At 35.5% G+C, this 20,316-nt stretch overlaps 1 protein-coding gene across 3 annotated transcripts in view; it reads right to left on the bottom strand.

The window, feature by feature from the left end:
- Positions 1-5,847: 5,847 nt before the first annotated feature.
- The window catches only part of IMMP2L (inner mitochondrial membrane peptidase subunit 2), a 407,522-nt gene continuing 393,053 nt past the window's right edge, over positions 5,848-20,316 (bottom strand). For all 3 annotated transcript variants that reach the window (XM_041421053.1, XM_041421054.1, XM_041421052.1), the window contains one exon: positions 5,848-6,345. In XM_041421053.1, coding sequence (XP_041276987.1) covers positions 6,226-6,345 — 120 coding nt within the window. In that variant the 3' untranslated portion in view covers positions 5,848-6,225. The remainder of the gene's footprint in view (positions 6,346-20,316) is intronic.

Raw genomic sequence — 20,316 nt, 5'->3', positions numbered from 1 at the left:
GACTTTACTCAGTTGTTTTCTGTTTACAAACAGACTTTTCAGCTGTTGCTGTTAAAGAGAGCACTAAACATTTATATAGATAGTGGAACATTCAGTTACATTATAAAGGATATAAGATAAGAAAGAAATTTAAACTTTCATGCCCCAGGGCATAACACTAACTGCCTGGGGCTGAAACGTAATTTCCCTTTTGGCAGGTTATTTCAAACTCTTCATTATAGGAAGTATAACTTACTAACCTCTGTCAGGAACAGGTTACTGGACAAATGGACTACTTATCTAAACCCTTAAGATATTTCATGTCAAATTTAGATACCATCCATTCATAATGAGGGAAGAAAGGAGAATAAAGGAAATGCATTTCTTTAATTACAGGCTCATCAAAAGCAGGTTAGAAAGTACTATAGCCTGAACTTAGATCCTGAGGCAATCAAGTCCTACAGAAAACAGGACCATTTTTGTGATTAATACTTGTAATCAAATGGATGAAATTGTGGGGATTGCTAAAAAAAAAAAAAATTTGCTGTTCTATGTTTCATTTATTAATTGAAATATGTGTAAGGAAAAAATATGAGTATGGTATGTTTAGCTCCCAAAGGATGTAAAATTCAATTTTGACATTTAATAGGAGGATATGAGAAAAGGTTAGATGTTAAATAAAATGCTGAGACATTTGTGAGTGGGATGGAAGAGGAAGATAGTTCATAATATGGTGGGTTAATACAGTTCCAATAAGTTATCACAAATTAATTTTTTTTTTTTTAATTAAACCTTTCCTCACGGTATGTTTGGGGTAACCTGCTATTCAGATACAGCTGCTGCATTTTTAAAATAGTCCACACCTTTGGGGTGTTAACTATTAAATCTTCAAAGGTGAACCCCTCATCCAATAAGACAATTAATGAATTTAAATCAAGAAAATATGTGGATGATGACATAGTTTGAGCATTGGCAATTTTTTCTGTGTAATGTTCTGCTTAAAATTCTCTTGAGGTGCAGTTGCATAAATCAGCTTCTGGTTTATCTTTTATTTCACAAACTAAAAACCAAACAAATAACCCCACAGGATTCAGGGTCATAAGGTGTACTGCTAAAACTTCCACAATAGGAAACACAACATTTTTTTTCAGTTAAAAAACACTGGAAGACACTAGCTGAAATTAAATTTGTAGTTGTGGTACCAGACTTAATAGTCTGAGCATTTAATTCACACAAAGGAGTTACTGAAAAGGAGTACAGATGTAGTGATGAGAATTTCAGCTCTGCTAGCTCTGGGATTCCCAGTCTATCCCTTAAGCCACTGCCACAGGGTTTTTTACACCCTTTGTCCTCTAGTTTCTTTCGGTAACTTCAATTTATTTTTGCACAAAAGCGTAGCTTCTATAGGATGGCGAGAAAGGGCTGCTGCATGCTATTTACACAAATCCAGTGGTTTGGGGTGAAAGTGGGTATTTTTGGAAGGATATATCCTAAGATATTTGCCACTATTATGGCCACATTACATATTCTATGAGCCTATAATGATGCAGGAAACTTTAGCTCTAAAGACTCATCTTTTCCTCTCACCATGCAATTGTGGAAGGCTAAGCTGTCTACTCAGAATTTTGGTTTTCACTGATCTTGTAAATTCATTCAGATTTGTATTTTATATCACAAATTGTACATTTTTTCATTAAGTGTGCTAGCTAATGACAGTAAATGACAGACAATAAATAGGTAGGCTGTGATCTAGGAAATTCTGATATTTTTTTTCTAAATCTATCCTGTGTATCTTATGGTCTTGGATAAGATGCTAAATAGACCATGGTAAAAATAGACCATGTTGGCATGGAAAGGAAGAAAGTAATAATTGTCTTGATCATAATAGTAGTGATATGGAAATATCCCAAAGTGAGAGAATTATTCCACATTATAGTAAAATACCAAAGGATAACCGAATTCCCACAATAGTATGCAGGTTCATCAGCTGCTAGACACCTGAGCAATACAACTACAGAAAGATACTTCTGACAGCTGGCTTACTTGTAATATGCTGGAATTGTTCAGAGCTCTGTCTTATTTGCATGGTAAACAAATTTAAAGGAATGAAAAAGATATGTGAAAATGAAATTCTGCATAGAAAGAGCTCATAATCACTTGACTATGCTGTGGTACTTTAAGTTCATATGTCTTAGTTGTTCTTGTAAAGTCTGGTGTTTTATTTCATGAGTGTTAATACTTGAGGAACCAGGCAGTGTAAACTGTTTACTAAAGCACAATCTATTTTCTTGGCTTTACCTTTTTCTCCTTGGATAGTTCTGCACTAAATTATCCATTTTGCAATTGCTTCAGAACTGAACAGCTACTGCTCTGTGCATGCAATGACAGATTGCCAGTATTCATGTTGCATCATCTAGGTATGTTATCCTAAAGGATGAATAGATGGAGGAAGTGAAGCTCAGCACATCTTCTGTGCTATGATGTTCCCTTGTCATGGGAAATCCTGACAACCTAATTGAAGATTCTTAGATTCATTAGATGATAATTCTTTTCTTACACCAGCTTTCCGCTTTCTCCTTTGGTGTTTTGGTTTTCTGTATGAGGCTGTGCTGCTGAGATACACAGCTTTGCTCTGTCATTTTTTCAGGGGTAGTTGTGCATGGTACATTGCTAAGAGTATGCATTGAGTACCAATTCCTGATCTTTTTGCAATGTTGCTCCTTGCTCTACAAGTGCAGTCTGGCAGTCTGTTCTCCCTGTCTTGGGCCATAGGAAGGTATTTATGGGATGCTAAAACATTTTTTAAAAAATCAAGCTTTAAAATATCCTGTCATCCTTTTATAGGACATCCTTAGTGTCCTTCTCCTTACTTGTGCTCGTTCTTATTTAACTCCCATCAAATCATACCTTATTGCATTACAGATATAAGCAAGCACCAAAAACCAGAAGGCCTGTGAAGAGGCCTTAGAGAGCTAATCACGATGGCCATGAGAATTTTGTTACTTATTTCATTACTTCCAGAACAGGCTTCTCATTATGTGTTTCACATTTGAAGCTTGAAACCCAAATGTATCAATTAAATAACAACACCTTTAAATATGTGCTCATGTGCACCAATCGTGGTCATTTCTGCTTTGAAAGGAAAGGTTTGCCCTTCATGCTCTGGATACTGAATTATCTGTTATGATTTCATGGAGCTATTCTATTCACCAGCCTACATGATAATGTAAAATGTCATGCACATTAATATGATGAAGAAAATAGCTTCTTTTACAGGAAACTGGTTCCTTAGATGCCTTAGATTTCCTTAGAGGAAAATGGTACATAAGAGTACTCTAATACTGTTAGGCTAAAGAATCTAATCTAAAGAATCATAGTTATCAGTCTAAAGGAATTAGATATCGATGCAACTGCCTGCCCAGCATCAAAGGCACAACCAAGTTTACCAAGCACAGAAGACCTAATCAGAGAATGTATAAAACAGCTGATATGGATCTCAGGTCTAGTTCATCCATCCTTCTGTCTCCAACAGGCCTGATAAAAAAATTAAAGTATTGAAATAAAAAATAATCTATTCAAGTGTTTCATTATTTTTTATAATGAAAATATTTTTTATGTCTAATCTAACAGTCCAGATGTTGCATTATAAGTTTATTAGTTCTGCTCCCACACATGATGAACTTGGAAAACCAATGACTGTCTTGCATTTCACAACAATCTCATCATTTTGAAGACTGTCTCATACAGACTAAATTATAAACCCAAGTCCTTCCAACATTTCTCATAGGTAATTTTTTTTTGTTGTTTTTTTCTCTATTTTTTTGTATCTGGCACCTCAAATTATAGCCTACAAGAATGTAGAAGGAATATTGTTTGCTGTGTTCACAGCCTGTACTGCTCTTTACAAAGTGTGTATTTTCCTTGTTCAGCATATTGTTGCCTCATCCTCAACTACAATCCACTGTAATATCCAAATTTTCTTTTGACATGATCCAGCATGTATATAGGTAATTATTGCACCAGACTCTCTGCTCAGCATTACCAAATTCAGATCACTGTGCTCTAATACCATTCTCCAAAGTTACATCAGTGTTTGCAACCATCTCCAGACTTAATAGGCATATTCTCTATTCCATCATTTCATCATGTATATCCTACATACATCTCCATATAAATGTATGGATATTTATAAATATATGTATGCAAATATAGATGAATATTTATTCCTTGAGGCATGTCACAGTTCAATACTTTGGGCATTGAAACTTTCATAGCCTGTACAAGTGGTCTTCACACAGACAAAGGAGCCCAAAAGAACAATTGAAGCTATGGGAACCCAAATAACACCATGATTTAACTCCTTTGTCTGTTTCAGGAGTCATCAAACTGTGAGAGTCCCACCTTACAGCTATGAAGGAGCACTGAGACCCGTGAACCCACCCCGCTGGGTACAACTAACACCAGGAAACAGAGGGAGGCTGGCTGGGTTGCCTGGCTGACTTGCTCATGGGTACAGGTTTTGCTGCAGAGTGCAGGGCAGAGCATTTCAGTACTGCACAAGACTTTTGAGGTGTTTAGGGGATCAAAGTCAGTGAAATGGGGATGGTTTGGGGAAGGTCAAGCGTGGAAAAATATAGACAGAAGAATACGATTTTTAACCCAGTGAAGGGAGCACTCGTCCAAGCTGTGGGCTGCCAGCTTGCCCATGAGAATGCTGTGGGAGACAGTGTCAAAGATTTTACTGAAGTCCATGTAAATATCCACAATTTTTCTGCCATCTGCTAGGAAGATCACCTGGTCATAAAATGAGATCAGGTTGGTCAAACAGGACCCACTGTTCCTAAACCCATTCTAGCTGAGCCTGACCCCCTGGTTGGCCCTGTGATCACATTCAAGGTAATCTGTTCCATAATGTTCCCCAGCATGAGGGAAGGCTCACAGGCATGTAGTTCCCTGGATTCTCCTTCTGTCCCTGAATAATTCTGAATTTACTGCAATATCACCCAAACAAACTGCATTAGTTTAACTAAGAGACTTCAAAGACCTGTAGAAAACCTTTTTGGAACAAAGATCCTGACACATAAAGTAGTCAGAGTCTACAGAGATGGAGCATTTAAGAAGAAAGTTAGTTAGTAATAGATAATTTTCATAGTGATTGAAGCTATCATCTAACTCACAAGGCAGATGTGTGTGTTCAAAGAGCTGTAGACTTACATTAATCTTGCCTGAAGTTCTGATAATTGCATGTTTTTAGCTGAAAGTGTTTAAAGATCTTTCCTGTGGTTTGTTAAATTTTTTTTAGCACTAGCCTATGTGAGGTAAAATTCAATAAATATGAACAAAGGCTGGCTCATATTGATTTGTCATTGAAAATGTGTAATTTTCCAAGCTGTTTTCACTTACAATGTGTGCAGCTTTACTGCCTATTCACAGAGTATATTTATTATATTAACGATATACTAGAATAATAATCACATATTTCTTATCTAATTACATAGTTTCCAAGAAATGTGGCAATCAGTACTAACAAAGATTTAGTCTACTAGAAAAATTAATTAAACACTGCCTTCAGATAATGCAATATCATTTGCACAATTTGACTGAATATCTAACTCAGAAAGATATACAGGAAATACTAATATAAAACATATTATTTTTATCCTGAAATAGAAAATAGAAATAAGTAATAAGTTTAATAATAGAAATAAGCTGCATTGAAGACTTTTCACCTACAGAAGTACTGATTCCTCATTGCTAGTAATTATAACACAATCCAAAGTATGTATGTTTTGGGTTTTTTTTTTTCTTTTTTCATATGTAAAAAACACGAATAATTTCCATGCAGTTACAAAAAACCCAAGGTGAATGTAAAAGATCAAAATATTTTATTGAAGGTTTTAATAGTTTCTTGCCCAGAGAAGCACAGGTAGAGACATAAGCCAAGCATGTTACTGCTTCCAGAAAAAAAATGAACATTCAGTTCTTCTACAACCAATTATTTCAAACTGAATTAATATACAATGCCCTAATGTTGGAAATTTTTTAAACCCACCAAACAATAGAACAAACAAACAAAAGAAACACAAAGAATTTCTGGTGGCATTGTGACATTTAGATGTCACATATGTTTGTTGACGTGACACTGATGTCAGAGCACATGGCAAAGCTCTTACAAATGATGGTATAACCACTGAAACTCTTTCTGGTTGAACTTCGTGTCAGTGTTTTCCTTCCTGAGCGTTCAGATCACTCCTGCTCTCTGTGGAGTGGTTTGCGCTCCGGAGGAAGCATCGGCTCTAACTTCTGCCAGCGCTGTGGAGGCCAGAGAATATGAGTGGCTCGGGCATGTAGAAGTCCAAGAGAAACCTGCAAGCAAAATATAAACCAGAGGTGTTATTAGGTAATGCAAATAAATCAGCATGTGAAAAATACAAAGCATGTGATGATTTGTTAGAGCAGTGGGAGAATACAAAGCAGAATAATGAGTACTCTCTCGTGCATGTAATGAGGGGAGAAGAAAATGTCTTTAGTAACAATTTCTTTTTCTTTTTTTCATAAAACATTTTTTGGAACTCAAAACAGCTTGCTGAAATGCACTGTCTGTAGCACAGAACTAGGAATTTTTTTTCATTTTCAAGAAAAAAAGCTGCTCAAAATAGGTGAGCCACATAAAGCTTTTTGGTTATTAATTATTCTTTGTCCAGAGAACAAATTTTAAGTATCTATTTTGAAGAAGTTCAACAGAATCTGTGTCTTGGATTTGAGCCCTGTGTACTAACCACACCAGGATAGTGGCTTTTCTAAACATGCTGTGTTTACCATATATCACTCTCCTCCAAAACTCCATTTTGTCTTCAACCAAAAATGAAAATTACTGTGAATTGTAAAGATTTCCCTGAGGATGAAAATGTATTTCTCTACAGGTCAAAAACCTTTGAAGTGCTAGGACTACTTAAACCTGATTAATATGTTTTGCAAACATGTTTTACCATCTTATTATGTATTACTGCTTACTTCAGCAATTTTCACTAATATTTTACTTCAATAAATCAGAATAAAATTCAATTCTGATATTGCTTATAAATGAATCAGAGATAACATAATATAGAAAACAGAATTGCCTAGAAAATCTTGAGTAAATTACAAACAAGACCCTTTTCATATATGGTATGAAAATAGCTAGACTAAGAGTAGGAATAGAACAGTCGCAATTTCAGACTGAGATAAGACAGTCCATACTTAACACTGAAATTAAGTCATTTTGTATGGAGTTAATCTCAGCTAATTTGAAAAGCCTGCAGCATAAACTTCTGCATCTTAAATTATTTGTTTAGACTTGTAGAGAAAATAGCATGTAATAAGCATCCAGCACCAAGAGAAGATATAAACAGGACAAAATCATGGTTAGAAATACTGGAATGTCTGTGTCTGTGAAAATATTGAATAATTCAGACTCCTAAACAGATAACAGTGTTATAATGGTTATAATGGCAATAGAATTGGCAATGTCATGGATTAAAAATGCATAGGCTTTATTTGACTCTTATGCCACTATTTCTCATAAGAACAAGGAAGCATCTATGATATTATCCTAAAGAATTTTTTAAACCAATAAAAAGGAAATGGTTTTCTGTATGCACAGCATTGCATCATACTTGCATACATTATACAGGATACAGGAGTGACCAGTCTCTATACTCCATATTAGGAACCACCAAAGGAAAAAAATGCATACTTGCTTCATTCTTATATTTCAATGATCTGGTATTGGCTGTTGTAAGAGCCAGGAATTAAATGGATTTCTGGTTTGAACTTGTACTTTGCTGTTTAAATTCCTATGTAAACTCAGTTCCATTCCATTTCTCATTAAAAAAAAAAAAAAAAAAAAAAAAAGTGATTTTAGTAAGCAGGTAATTCAGCATTTCATGCAAACAGACACCAAATATGCCCCTAGGAATATCTTCAGCTAATTTCCTTGATTTAATTTCATAGGATTAATATATATTCACCAGTCTCTCTCTACTACATAATCAAATCAGTGAAGCTGAAGTGGTATATATCTAATTCCATATTCTGTAGCTTGATGAAGCAGGTGCTGAAATACTTGAATATAATTTGGTTACTTAATAACCCACAATATCTAAAAGAATCTGAAGTGGATCACTGAATTGAAGTCTAGCATTATATTTCACTTGCTTGATCCCTTGCAGGGAGTACTTTTATCCCAGATCTGTAGCAGTTATTTTTCCTACATTTAAGCAAAGGACAGGCTGCTAAGTGACAACTCTTTTTCAATAGCATTCAGCAACATTTTTTAATGTCTTGACACACTTTTGTGCAGTTTGGTTGATATTTATGGAATTCACAACATCCTTTATCTTAATTAGCCCATAAAGTGGGCTGCAAATGTAATATTACCATGTTGGGTTTTTCCCTGAGCATACAGCATGATAGCACACACATTACAGGCTGGTGCCAAAATATAAAACCACAGCAAGTCCCACAGCTGCATATAAAATGTGACAGCATTAGTACAGAGAAAAAAAATGTTAGAATACTCTTTCCAAACACAAATAACATCTCATTTTCAAAGCCCTGTGTTTTTCTCAGTATATTGCTTGTTACTGATGTCAGCAGGAGGGCTGCAAACAGACTGAGAATATAACAAATGAATCAAAACATGTTTTAAACTGAGGCTGGGAATAATTTTACCCGGAGGATTATTTCTACTGACCATCATCTGCCTTGAAACTAATAAAGAAATCTCCTTCCTATAAACATGATTTACAACATGACTAGACTTAAAAAGGAAAAACTGTTGGGTGATGGAAGCCTTTGCTAAACAACAAATTACACTGATGCTATAGGACTTCTTTTATAATAACTTAAAGGTTCACTTTAAAAGCACCTTGATGTTTGACTTCTGCAAACAACCATAATAACTTTTTTCCATTGCCTATTATTATTCTGTACTTACTACAGCAGCCATGAATTTCACTGAGGAAGAACAGAATTGTTCGCAGAGAATAACCTGCCCTTGCTAATGGATTTACCCTCATCAAGGTTAGATATGAATGAACTCAGAAGAGTGAACTAAAAGGCTACACTTTCTGTTGTAACAGTGAAATAGTGAGATAATCTATTAATTAATCACTTCACTTATAGACATTATTTTCTCCCTTTACAAAAGAAAATAAGTTTGTTCCCTTGAAATACTGGCTTAACTATAAAAAAAAAATCAGTACTCTAAAGACATAAATTCTTTGAGGAATGTGTTTCCTTTCCATCACAAAGATACCAGCAATTAAATAGTTGGGGGTTATTTCTACATTATGACCTATTTGTTGTTCTTGTGTGGCAACAACAGCCACTATATTGAATTGAATCCATATTATTGCACCTAAGCTGAGCTGCTTAAACTTTTTTTGAATCTTTGAATATTAAGTTGAACAACTAAGAGTTCATTTCATTAACACAGCAATTTTATCTGCAAAGTAAGTTTTGAATTAATAATACTGTTTTGACACTCTTACTGTGCTAAAAGCATATTTCCTCAGTGTGTGTTTGTTAGTATGTTAGTTGTATGGAAACTGATTAGTTTTGGCACTGCATAAGGAAAAGATAAGCCTAAGACTGGTAGTGCTATCTGCAGTGGTACTTAGAACAATCTTGCTCATTTTGTCCTAATAGGCTTGGATAAACCACCTTTATTAGTATGAAGTCTTACAATTATATCACATCCTCTGGTTCTAAAATACATCATGAAAATGAGAAAAGTAGTATTCAGACTGTACAAGACTGTATGCATGTAGCATACAGTGGAGGACATCAAAATGTCTATGGAAATGACAGGAACACAGTTTGGATTTCAAGAAAAAGAAAAGTCCAAATAACAGCGTGATGGTGTGCTGGTGTTGGCAGGGGTAGAGTTAATTCTCTTCACCTTGGCTGGTACTAGGCTGTGTTTTGGACTTGTGCTGAACACAGGATTAATAAAAATAGAGATGTTCTTGTTACTGCTGAGCAGGGTTTACACAGATTCAAGGCCTTTTCTGCCTTTTACTGAGACTGCTACTGGCAAGGAGACTGGGGATGCCTGAGATGTTGGAAGAAGACACAGCCAGGACAGGTCACCCCTACTGACCAAAGGTATATTCCAGACCATATGACATCATGCTCAGTATGTAAAGTTGGGAAAAGCAGGAAGAAGGGAAGGTTTGGAATGATGGTGTTTGAGTTTCCAAGTCACCATTACATGTGATGGGGCCCTGCTCTCCCTGAGATTGTAGAGGGAAGCAGTGAATTAATTCCTTGTTTGGCTTTGCTTGTGTGCATGGCTTTTGCTTCTACTATTAAACTGTCTTTATCTCAATCCACAACTTTTCTGGCTTTTACCTTTCCAAGTCTCTCCCAGATTCTGCTGGTGGGGGAGTGGACGAGCAGTTGTGTAGAGCTGGGTTGCTGGCTGGTGTGAAACTACCACACCCTAACAAGGGTATTCTCAGCTTTCCCAGAGAATGTAGTCTACCCAAACAGCTAAATTCAGGTCCTCTCATGAGTTCACTTTGGTTTAGGAACATTCCCCACAGATTTTCCCTTGCTTCTTTTTTTCCTTAAGCCTTCTTGATTTTGTTGTAACTTAAACAGCCAAGATTTCAAATGCTGTAACAACTCTGAAGCAACAAAGAGCAACACCACTAAATATATCCTGAGAAACAGCAATGCAGAATCAAAAAATCCAAACCTATTGAAGCAAGGGCAACTCCGATGTTGGTGAGGGAGAATGATGCATGTGACTCTACCTTATCAGAAGGCTAATTAATTACTTTATTATACTATATTCTATACATTGCATCTAAACTGAATCTGCCACCCACTCACTCTGCACACAACTGTGCAGAGCTGCCCTCATCTCCGATTCTCTCGTGACTGTCTTGTGATGGCCCAACACACACACACTTTCTTGGCGCTGACAGGCTAAGGGAACAAAACATCCTCACTTTGGATAAACAATCTCCATACTGCATTCTACTTTGGCACAACACAGGCACAGCAAGTAAGATAAGAATTGTGTTTTCCCTTTCTCTGAGGTTCAGAGAATATGAAACCCAGAAATATTCCTGGGAAGAATTGTGCCTTGCTTTTCTCTATGAAGAGAATGTGGCAACACAAATCTTTAAAACTTTAGAAAAAGTTAGACTTCCTAACATGTCAGTTTTCTATTTGGAAGCAATAACCATAGAATCATAGAACTGAAGACCACTTAGACTGACAAAGACCTCTAAGATGATTGACTCCAACCATTAAGTCACTGTTCACCACAAAACCATACCCCCACATGTCACATTCACATGCCTTTTGAATAACTCCAGACATGTCATAAGACAAAGAGACAAAACAAAAATGCAGGGATGTTACTACAGCTGTATCATTGCCCTGCAATTCGGAATACGCTGCCAGTAACAAGCTGTAAACCTTGCACTGGCTCTGCAAGGCCTCAAGATTAATTTCTCAGGATTTGTTTGAACTTACCTCTGCTGCCTGGAGTTTTGATTCAGCTTGTTTAGCTGCAACAAATTTTCTAAATATCTGGTGACTATTGACTAATTTGTTATAGTTTTCCTTATACCACTTTTATTTGCAAAATTTTGTGATATAATCAGAATTTTTACATATGCATTAAAAAGTAAATATTCTATATAGGATGAAATATTTGTGATTTGCAAATAATAATGAGGTATACAGGACCGTAGGCCTAGGATAATAAAAACAGACTGAAAAAAAACTAGGAATGGTCATTAAAACAAACTCTTGGAAAAAAACAAACAACTGACTCTTGGAAAGGTTTTAAGGTGCACAGAGAGAAAACACAGTGAATAACAAGGAATATACTAGCACAAAACAAAATATATAATAAATAGAGACACAAAGTGAAAATCAATAAAATATAAGGGAAAAAAGTTAGAAAAAGTGCTAAATTAGTGGAAATTGAGAAAGAAAAAATCATTGACATCACAATTCTCCTGGTGAAGAATTCAGGGTGGCAGCAACTCATGAAAGCACCCTTTTCATGTCGTTTTGAGGAGGATGGATATTGCCAACCTTGGGACCCAAAGGGGTAGCATAACCACTGAGATAAAGATAGACACTTGAAAGTGGTTGTCTGAGATTTTTAAACTGTTTTGATGAGACTTGTGTATTAATTTGATAATTTGTAGTGCAAAGGGTACTATCATTCTCTGAATTAACTCTATTAACAGTCAGTTAGATGCTGCAAAGTATGATTTTATTACAGCTGTGACTTGGTGGCTTCTCCTATAATGGAATTTTCCTGGTTTGCTCACAACAAAGTTTTGACTGTAACATTATGTTATTTTTAATTTTTTTTTCTAAGGCTACATAAATTCTCATTAAGTGTTGCACAATCAAGAAACACTATCTTTCTTTTCCTCACTTGCTATTTCTTTTCATGTTTTTCTGAAAACAAAATGGTGATTTTGATGAAATGTTTATAAACACATTTCACTATTTCTTTCATTTAAAAAACCTCCAAAACAATCAAAATTAGAAAATTAAATGGACTGTTTCATTATTTCCTTATAATGTATTTTGACTTAGGGGGATTGTGACTGAAATTTTAATTATTTCAATAAAAACATGAAATATATACAAAGCACTTACATCTTTGTAACAGGTGATGTAATAACCACATTACAAAGTGCAAAATTAGAAATCTTGGAATATCTAGATCAGTCACAGAAAATAATAAAGAAAGGTAATATGAAGAAAATAATAAAGTACAGCACTTGACATTGAGTCAACACAAAAATCCTCTCTGAGGATGTACTAGGAAAAGTACTTGGGTATGAATGCACTTCTGAAGAAGAAAGACTATCTTGTTTCATCACATTTCAGCCTAGCAAACAGTCAACACTCCTGTCTTCGGGTCTCATTAATAAATGTCTAAATTGTGCAAATCCCCTAAAATACCACTGAAAGAGAACAGTAATAGCTACCCAACAAATTCGAAATAGAACTAAACTACAAGTGCCGTACTACCTATGTACTTGAGAAATTTGATCAACAGTGACAAAACCACAATTTAAAAGGCCAGTCTCTGGTTTTGTAGTCACTTTTGCTTTAGTATTTTATATTCTAGCAATATTGCACACACCTCTTGAATGTCATGGCCAATTATAAACATTCAAACACAAAACCTAACATTTTCTCAAATAAAATGAAGATAAAGCAATAGAAACAATCACAGTGTTTCAAATTGTGTTTTCTATTCTCTGATGTAATATAGCCTCATAATTTTTTTCCTTCAAATGCAAGTTAGCTAAGAAGTTTTATACATAGACTTTCCCATGGCACTATGGAACATCAGCTATATATAAAATTTTATTTTCAAACTTTTTGTTTCATGACACAAACTCATTGGAGGTGGTCATGAGTAATTCTGGAGCAGCACAGGTCTATTCAGACTATGTTTTGCTGGCTGGATACTTGCCAGTTTGGAGGGAGGCTCTGAAATGTGCCAATACACATAAGATGAAAAATCCTCTAATATGGCAAAACCCTGAGTGATTTAGAGATGGCCCCATTTGAGCAGGCATAGAGTTTCAAGAAATTTTTCCAGATCTACTAGTTCATTGTCCCACTACCCATATTCCATCACCCAACCAACAGCAGTTAGATGATATTGGTATCTTTAAAGACTGGAATGGCAAATTTGTGTGGATTTTGAAAACTGTGGACCAGGGCCAGGCTAATGAAAAAGGTGAGAAAAAGTTCAAAAATATTTCAGTCCTCATAATCCAAAAATCCTTAAGATAAAAACATCTGTGCATCTACACAGCTTTTCAGCTATAACCCTAACAAAAATATAAAGCCTGGAACAGCTGTCTGTGTCAAAATAGATTGCATGTCTTTAAGAAAGGTTGTGGCACTGGGTTTTGATATTAGATGGTAGCTGTAAAATGGTCTCACAGAGAATTGTCCCAGTAAATTAATCTCTCAAAAAAATCCATACTTTAATAGAAAGAAAACATGATTGCTATTACATTTCATCTTTTGTACATGGTTGAACCTTGAAACAAGTACTATCAAGTGCAGTAGTAGGAAAAGAGCACAATAAAAATAAAATCCTGTGGATTACAGTAAAATCCCAGAGAAACCACTTCATCTAGTAGAAATATCTGTGATAATGAACAGTGACAGAAGAAACAAATATCCTTCACCACCTGCATTTATGAATCCAAGAATAACACAAATATTAGAATCAATAAATTATGTTGCAAATAAATCTATACCAGAATAGATGTTCTTTAACTTATATCATCTCACTGAAGTTTGAGGCAACAAGGTGCCCATTAGCTCATGAATACATAAAGTGATAGATTCTTTTCTAATACATAGCAAAGTGCCAGCATATTCATTGTTCTTTCTTCTTGTAACTGAAGATATCAGACCTAATGGAGCCATACAGATTGAGTGACAAAGAAAAGAATGCAGACCATTAATTTTGTTACTAAGTGTTCCATTACACTTCCATTAATTTGATAGCTGAAACAGCAGCTCCAGATACAGATAAAACATCCCATATGTGTTCTCTTTCATAGAGCTAGTATATAATCAGTCTAGGTCTGTATTAGTTATCAAATTTAGAAATGTTCATTTAGATAGAAAATATATTTTTAAAACCTGAAAAAATATAAATGGCAATTATTTTATTTTAAGAAAGTTTTAAACAGTGAAAATATACACTTAAAAATGATGCACATATCATATATATGCACAGAAAAAAACCCACAAAAAATCATGGAGAAGAGAGAGATGTATTTCAAATGCAATGGTTGATTTCCTTCCCAGAATTAATAAAATTCCCAGAATAAAGAAAATTTTAGCACGGAATAACTGTGTGACATTACTATAACAATTGTGACTGCTCCCATCCAACATGGTTTTGCAATTTAAGCCATCCAGAAAAGAAGAGGTGAGTACTGCATTGTAATGATAATTCAGGTTATTGATTGAATTGAAAAAAAATGTACTAAACATCAAAATAACTGGATTGCAGTCTCATTTTTCTATCATGTCTACATGCTTATATAAACCTAAAGTTACCAAAGAGGAAAAGGAAGGAAAAGGTCACTGAAAACAGTATATATTTCACATGTGAGATTTCTTTACAGTTAAATATGCAGAGAAAGACAAGCTAGCATTGAACCATAATTGAAATTCAAAGTAGTGCAGATTTAAAGGAATTCAGTATAAAGCAGTGCATCACTTATTCATCTCTTGAAGAAATCAACTGTCAATGCCATTGTCTAAATTAAATAGAGTAACAGGCTTAGTACGAGAATTCCATGAACTGAACTCCATTTCAATGCCTTTTCTTGGAATTGTCATGGATATATTATTGAAAAGGCCACTATAGCTAAATAACTTCACTCCTTCACCGATTTTTCTGTGTTTTCTGTTCTTTCAAGATATATTCTTTAATTAGAGGTTAGCATTTAACACAGCACTACTTTTCTTTTTTCTTCAGTAAGTATAGCAATCTTAGCAAATACTCTTTCTTGTTTATGATTAACAGAGCCATTATTATAAATAGGTCTACAAAAGGATTTATAAACCAATCTATTATTTATTTTAGATTTCTAGTAATAAAAATGGTAAAGGAATTTGCTTAGTGCACAGCCTTGCATGCTGCATATACATAAAAATAATTTAATAGTTAAAACCTTTTAATATTTCACTGGATGATGCACGAAGTTCCTGACTAAATAGGATTGTCACTAAGTCATGTAACTCAACAGAAAAACAAAATGTACTAGCAGCTCTCATGAAAGAGACACACACAAAAAAGCCATAATACATTTGCAATTCAATATTTTAAGAATTGATAAATCAAGTGGCAGGAAGAAAAGAATTATTAAAACACATTTATTATCTTCACCTAGAAAGTATTAGCTAATTCCAAAATCTCTGCATATTAATTATTTAGTAATGCATAAAAGACTTCAATGTGAATTCCTGTTCAGCCACGTATTGTATCGGTGCCACCAGTCAGAATAATGTCAGGCTTAGTGATATTTTTTAGCTTACAACACTGATACATTACAACTTCCAACTGCTGTACCTGACAAATTGAGTGTATTTCCAGTTTGGTGCCATTGCATGTCATTAATTCAGTTTCAGCCTGAAGCTTTGGCAAACACAGTGGCACAGTGCAAGGCATTCAAGCACAGGAGTGACCAAGTGGCCCCAAGAGCTCACACACTATCCAGGGACTCAACGCCTCTCACTGTGCTGCTCCTCCACAGACACAACTCATCCCCACAGGCTGGCCTTCAAGCAGAGGACCATGCCCTCCACTGCTCTATGGGCCCTCCTCTGCAGTCCTTTGTGCTTCCAGCAGAACCAAATTCTGCATCCCAGCGCTGTTCTGGCCACGGAGATTTACCATGATGCTTCGTGCAATATGGGCGAGAGCCTGGTGCGCTCCTGCTCTGCTTCAACGGCACACTCACAGATAAATCAGGCCCTAATGATGAGTGGCTAGTATTCAAAGCTGAGGAAACAAGCTAAGATGACAGGTGAAATTCCATCAAATTTCTGTGCAAATGCACAGCTGTTCCAGGGATCATATGCCTGCAAGCTGGGAGAGATGACATTTCAGACTCATTCAGGAGAAATAAAAAGAAGAGAAGGAGTCCTACTGTAGGAGGAAGCATTAAGCTTTAATCTCAGATACACTCAAATGCTTCTTCAAGAAAGTGATGTGAAAACCCCCCACATGCTAGTTGCAGCTAATTTCTATTATTCATATATTTTCTAAAAGCTCAGAAAAGTACCTGATCTCATGGGTCAAAAATCAGGGCGATTTCTGAACTTAGAGAAGTACCAAAATTAAAGAATGTCATGGAGAACATTTCAACTCACTGATGTCTTTTCTGTCTGTAGGAGCAGCTCCAGCCTGAACAGACCCATTACTGTGATGGAACAGCATTGTGAGTATTTGGAAAAGTTCATAATTTTAAATTTTCCTTGGCACACGTGTTACAGTAATTATCTAATGCTGAGGGAAGAAAGAAAAAAAAGAAAGGCCAGCAGTAGCCAGAAAAGTCAATTTAAGGGAATCGGTGAAAAATAACCTCTTAATTAAAACAAAATTGTATAAGACCTTATGATATTACAACTGTTACTGGGCAAATCAATCCTTTTCTAAAACTAAATTGTTCAGAGATTTTCAGCAACAATAGCTTGCATGTACAGCAAACACATCTGTCAGCTGGCTCAGAGTTTCTGTGGTTTTTATTACATCTTTTAGATTTAGTCTGATACAAATTAATTTGTTGCAATACTCTTCATAAAATAATTTTTATTTTCTCTTACATTAAAAAGACTACTCTTCAATAGACTGTTCCACTTAACTAAATATTTCAAAATATCCTACTGCGAGACTTGCCTATATTTTCTTTCAAAATGGCGACAGAAACAGTTTGACTTACAGAAAACATGCTGTTGGTAATACGAGCTATGAAAAGCAATGGGGAGTAAATATTCAATGAGCAGTTAGGACATCAAAATGTCATTAAATAGCTGCATGACATGTTATTAAAATTATAAAAGACTTTTTAATAGACCTCTATGTGTGAGGACAGCTAGAGATCATCTAAATTGGTAAATTTTCTCAAGAGAGTTCTGTATACATAATCTCCCCAAGTTGTTTTACTGGAAAAGAAAACATCACAGAAATACTTCAAATATATAAAAATATTTTTTCTTCCTTAAAGCTATAATAATAGCTATGAATTTAAGAATACTAAATACTTTCTCTCTTTTCTTTATCTGATTTATTCTGTATTTTGCTAAAACTGTAGAGAAGAAGGTTAAATTTACTAAACCCAGTCTTTACTTGGAAAAAAAAGTCTCGAAAATATTATTATTTTTCTTATTCAATCTTGCTATTAGTTAGCATTCTGTGTTTTTACAATACTGTGACATTTGTCAAAATAGAAGGCTTCTTTGTGTAATTTAAATAATATAGCTATCCTTTCACTTCATAACGGAATTTATGATTAAATAATTGACACTATATACTTATGAATATATTTTCTCCAGCCTACCTAACTAATCCTCTTCAACTTTTTTTTTTCTTTAGTTCACTTCTGATTAGCTTAGGATAATGGCATAAGAGGTTTTGCTGAGAAAAAAAGTTTCACAGAAATATAGCAGAAATATAAGATACACATCCTTATCAAGATATAACCGTTACCAAATACTGTTGCAGTTCTTTCTCACAGTCCTGAGCTTACAAGGACTGCACATCTTACATGTGACATGACTGTTTAGTCCTCCACGGAAAAGTCCCTCAGTGAGGGAACAAAGTATAATGGAGAAGCCACTTTTATAGAGCAGTGACATGACAGATCAAGTCGCCAGGCCTGGCTTGTGCAGCCCCAGCAGACTCAACAAGAGGAGGAGCAGGGGACCAGCAGTCAGCTCCCTTTAGTTATGGGGACATCACAAAAACAAAGAAGAATGGGAGAAACCCACATATGAGTTCCCTGATCATTATATTTGAGGTTCAGGTAATTGGCCTAAAACGAGGCCATTCGAGATGCACCAGGAAACCTCTACTGGCCATGGAGCCTCCTCATTCAGAAGGGCAGAGGCTTCTTCAAAGTCCTGCGCTACACCTTCAAAAGGCAAGTAAAATTTGTGTAAGATTCACTAGGACATAGGAAAACCAGCTTTATAGATAGCTATAGTTCTCCAACAGCTCTCTTCAAGACCTTTGGTATTCTTCATGGCACACACTCACCAATTATTTTTTCTGATTTACCCTTGATCTCTAGCCTTCTTTGATGTGTCCTTGCAATACAAGAAAGGATACTAAACCAAATAACTTAGTCACAGGCTGCATAATTTCAAAATAAAAAAGCTACCTTATCTTTAGCCAAATATAGTAACCAGTTGTGGCTGGAGGCCAGGCGCCCACCAAAGCCACTCTATCACTCCCATCCTTAGCAGGACAGAGGAAAGAAAATGTAACAAGAGACTCATGGTTGAGAATAAGGACAAGGAGATACCACCCACCAGTTACCATCATGAGTGAAACAGACTTGAGGAAATTAATTTAATTTATTTCCAATCAAATCAAGGCAGGGAATTGAGAAATAAAAACAAAACTTAAAAGCACCTTTCCCCCACCCCTCCCTTCTTCCCTGGTTCAACTTCACTCCCAAATAATCTCTCTCCTCCCCCAGCAGCACACACAGGACTGGGAATGGGGTGACAGTCAGTTCATCTCACATTGTCTCTGCTGCTCCTTCCTGCTCAAGGGGAGAGCTGCTCACACTCTTACTCCAGTGTGAAGTCCCTCCCATGGAAGACAATCCTCCATGAACTTCTCCAGTGTGAGACAGTTCCATTTTGGAGTGGCATTGGTTCTGTTGGATATAGGGGAAGCTTCTAGCACACACAGCTTCCCACAGAAGCCAGAGCCCTGTCCCCACCCCTCCATCGCAGCCAAACCTGGCCACACAAACCCAATAGAGAAGGTGTAATCCACAGCTTTACTATCAAGATTTATATGTACCTCAAGGAGAAACTAAAACTTTTCCTAAGCTCTACATAATAAGCAAGAAAGTAGTGAAGAATAATGAATTCAGTTCTCTGCATATGTGATAAAAAATTCACTCATAGTCATAATCAAGCCATAGTTCAGCAAAGCATGTGCTGAACTTTAAATATTCAAATAATACACTTGAGCACGTTATTAAAATTAAGTAAAATAAAATAAAATGAATAAATTTCCAGGGACCTGATGATCTGGATTTATTAACTCTTTAAATTACTCAATTTTTCAGACTATATGTAGCCATTAAGCTATTTTAGCAAGATATAACCACACAGGACTGCCAGGTCATCAGTACAGGATTAGCACATTTAGGATTTCAAAGATATACACATTAAAACTTAACATCTTTAAAACTAATTTTTTACATGGAGCTCTTTCACTTCCAGTAAGACAATCAATGTGATTAAAATTCCTTTTAAGTGCTTACCTTTATAACAAAATCCCATACAAAATATGCTATAAATCCAATGTTTATTTTTTTATCTCAGTGACAAAAATCACATTTTTGTCAGCAACAGACTGTGTAGCTATCACCATTGCTACAATGCCTGAAGATCCAAGTCTCTCAAATTAGCTGAGGAGACAGCAGCAGTGAAAATGCAGACAGCACAATCTGATACATTTTCATCAGTCTGCTGTGGAGAAAATATATTCCTGTATGTTTACTGAGCTGTTTTTTCTGCTTC

This window comes from Onychostruthus taczanowskii, unplaced genomic scaffold (genome assembly GCF_017590055.1).
Source record: "Onychostruthus taczanowskii isolate IOZ18803 unplaced genomic scaffold, ASM1759005v1 scaffold68, whole genome shotgun sequence".
In the NCBI taxonomy this organism is placed as follows: Eukaryota; Metazoa; Chordata; class Aves; order Passeriformes; family Passeridae; genus Onychostruthus; species Onychostruthus taczanowskii.
Note: the sequence above shows the minus strand (reverse complement) of the source record. Positions and strands in the feature narration are given on the sequence as shown.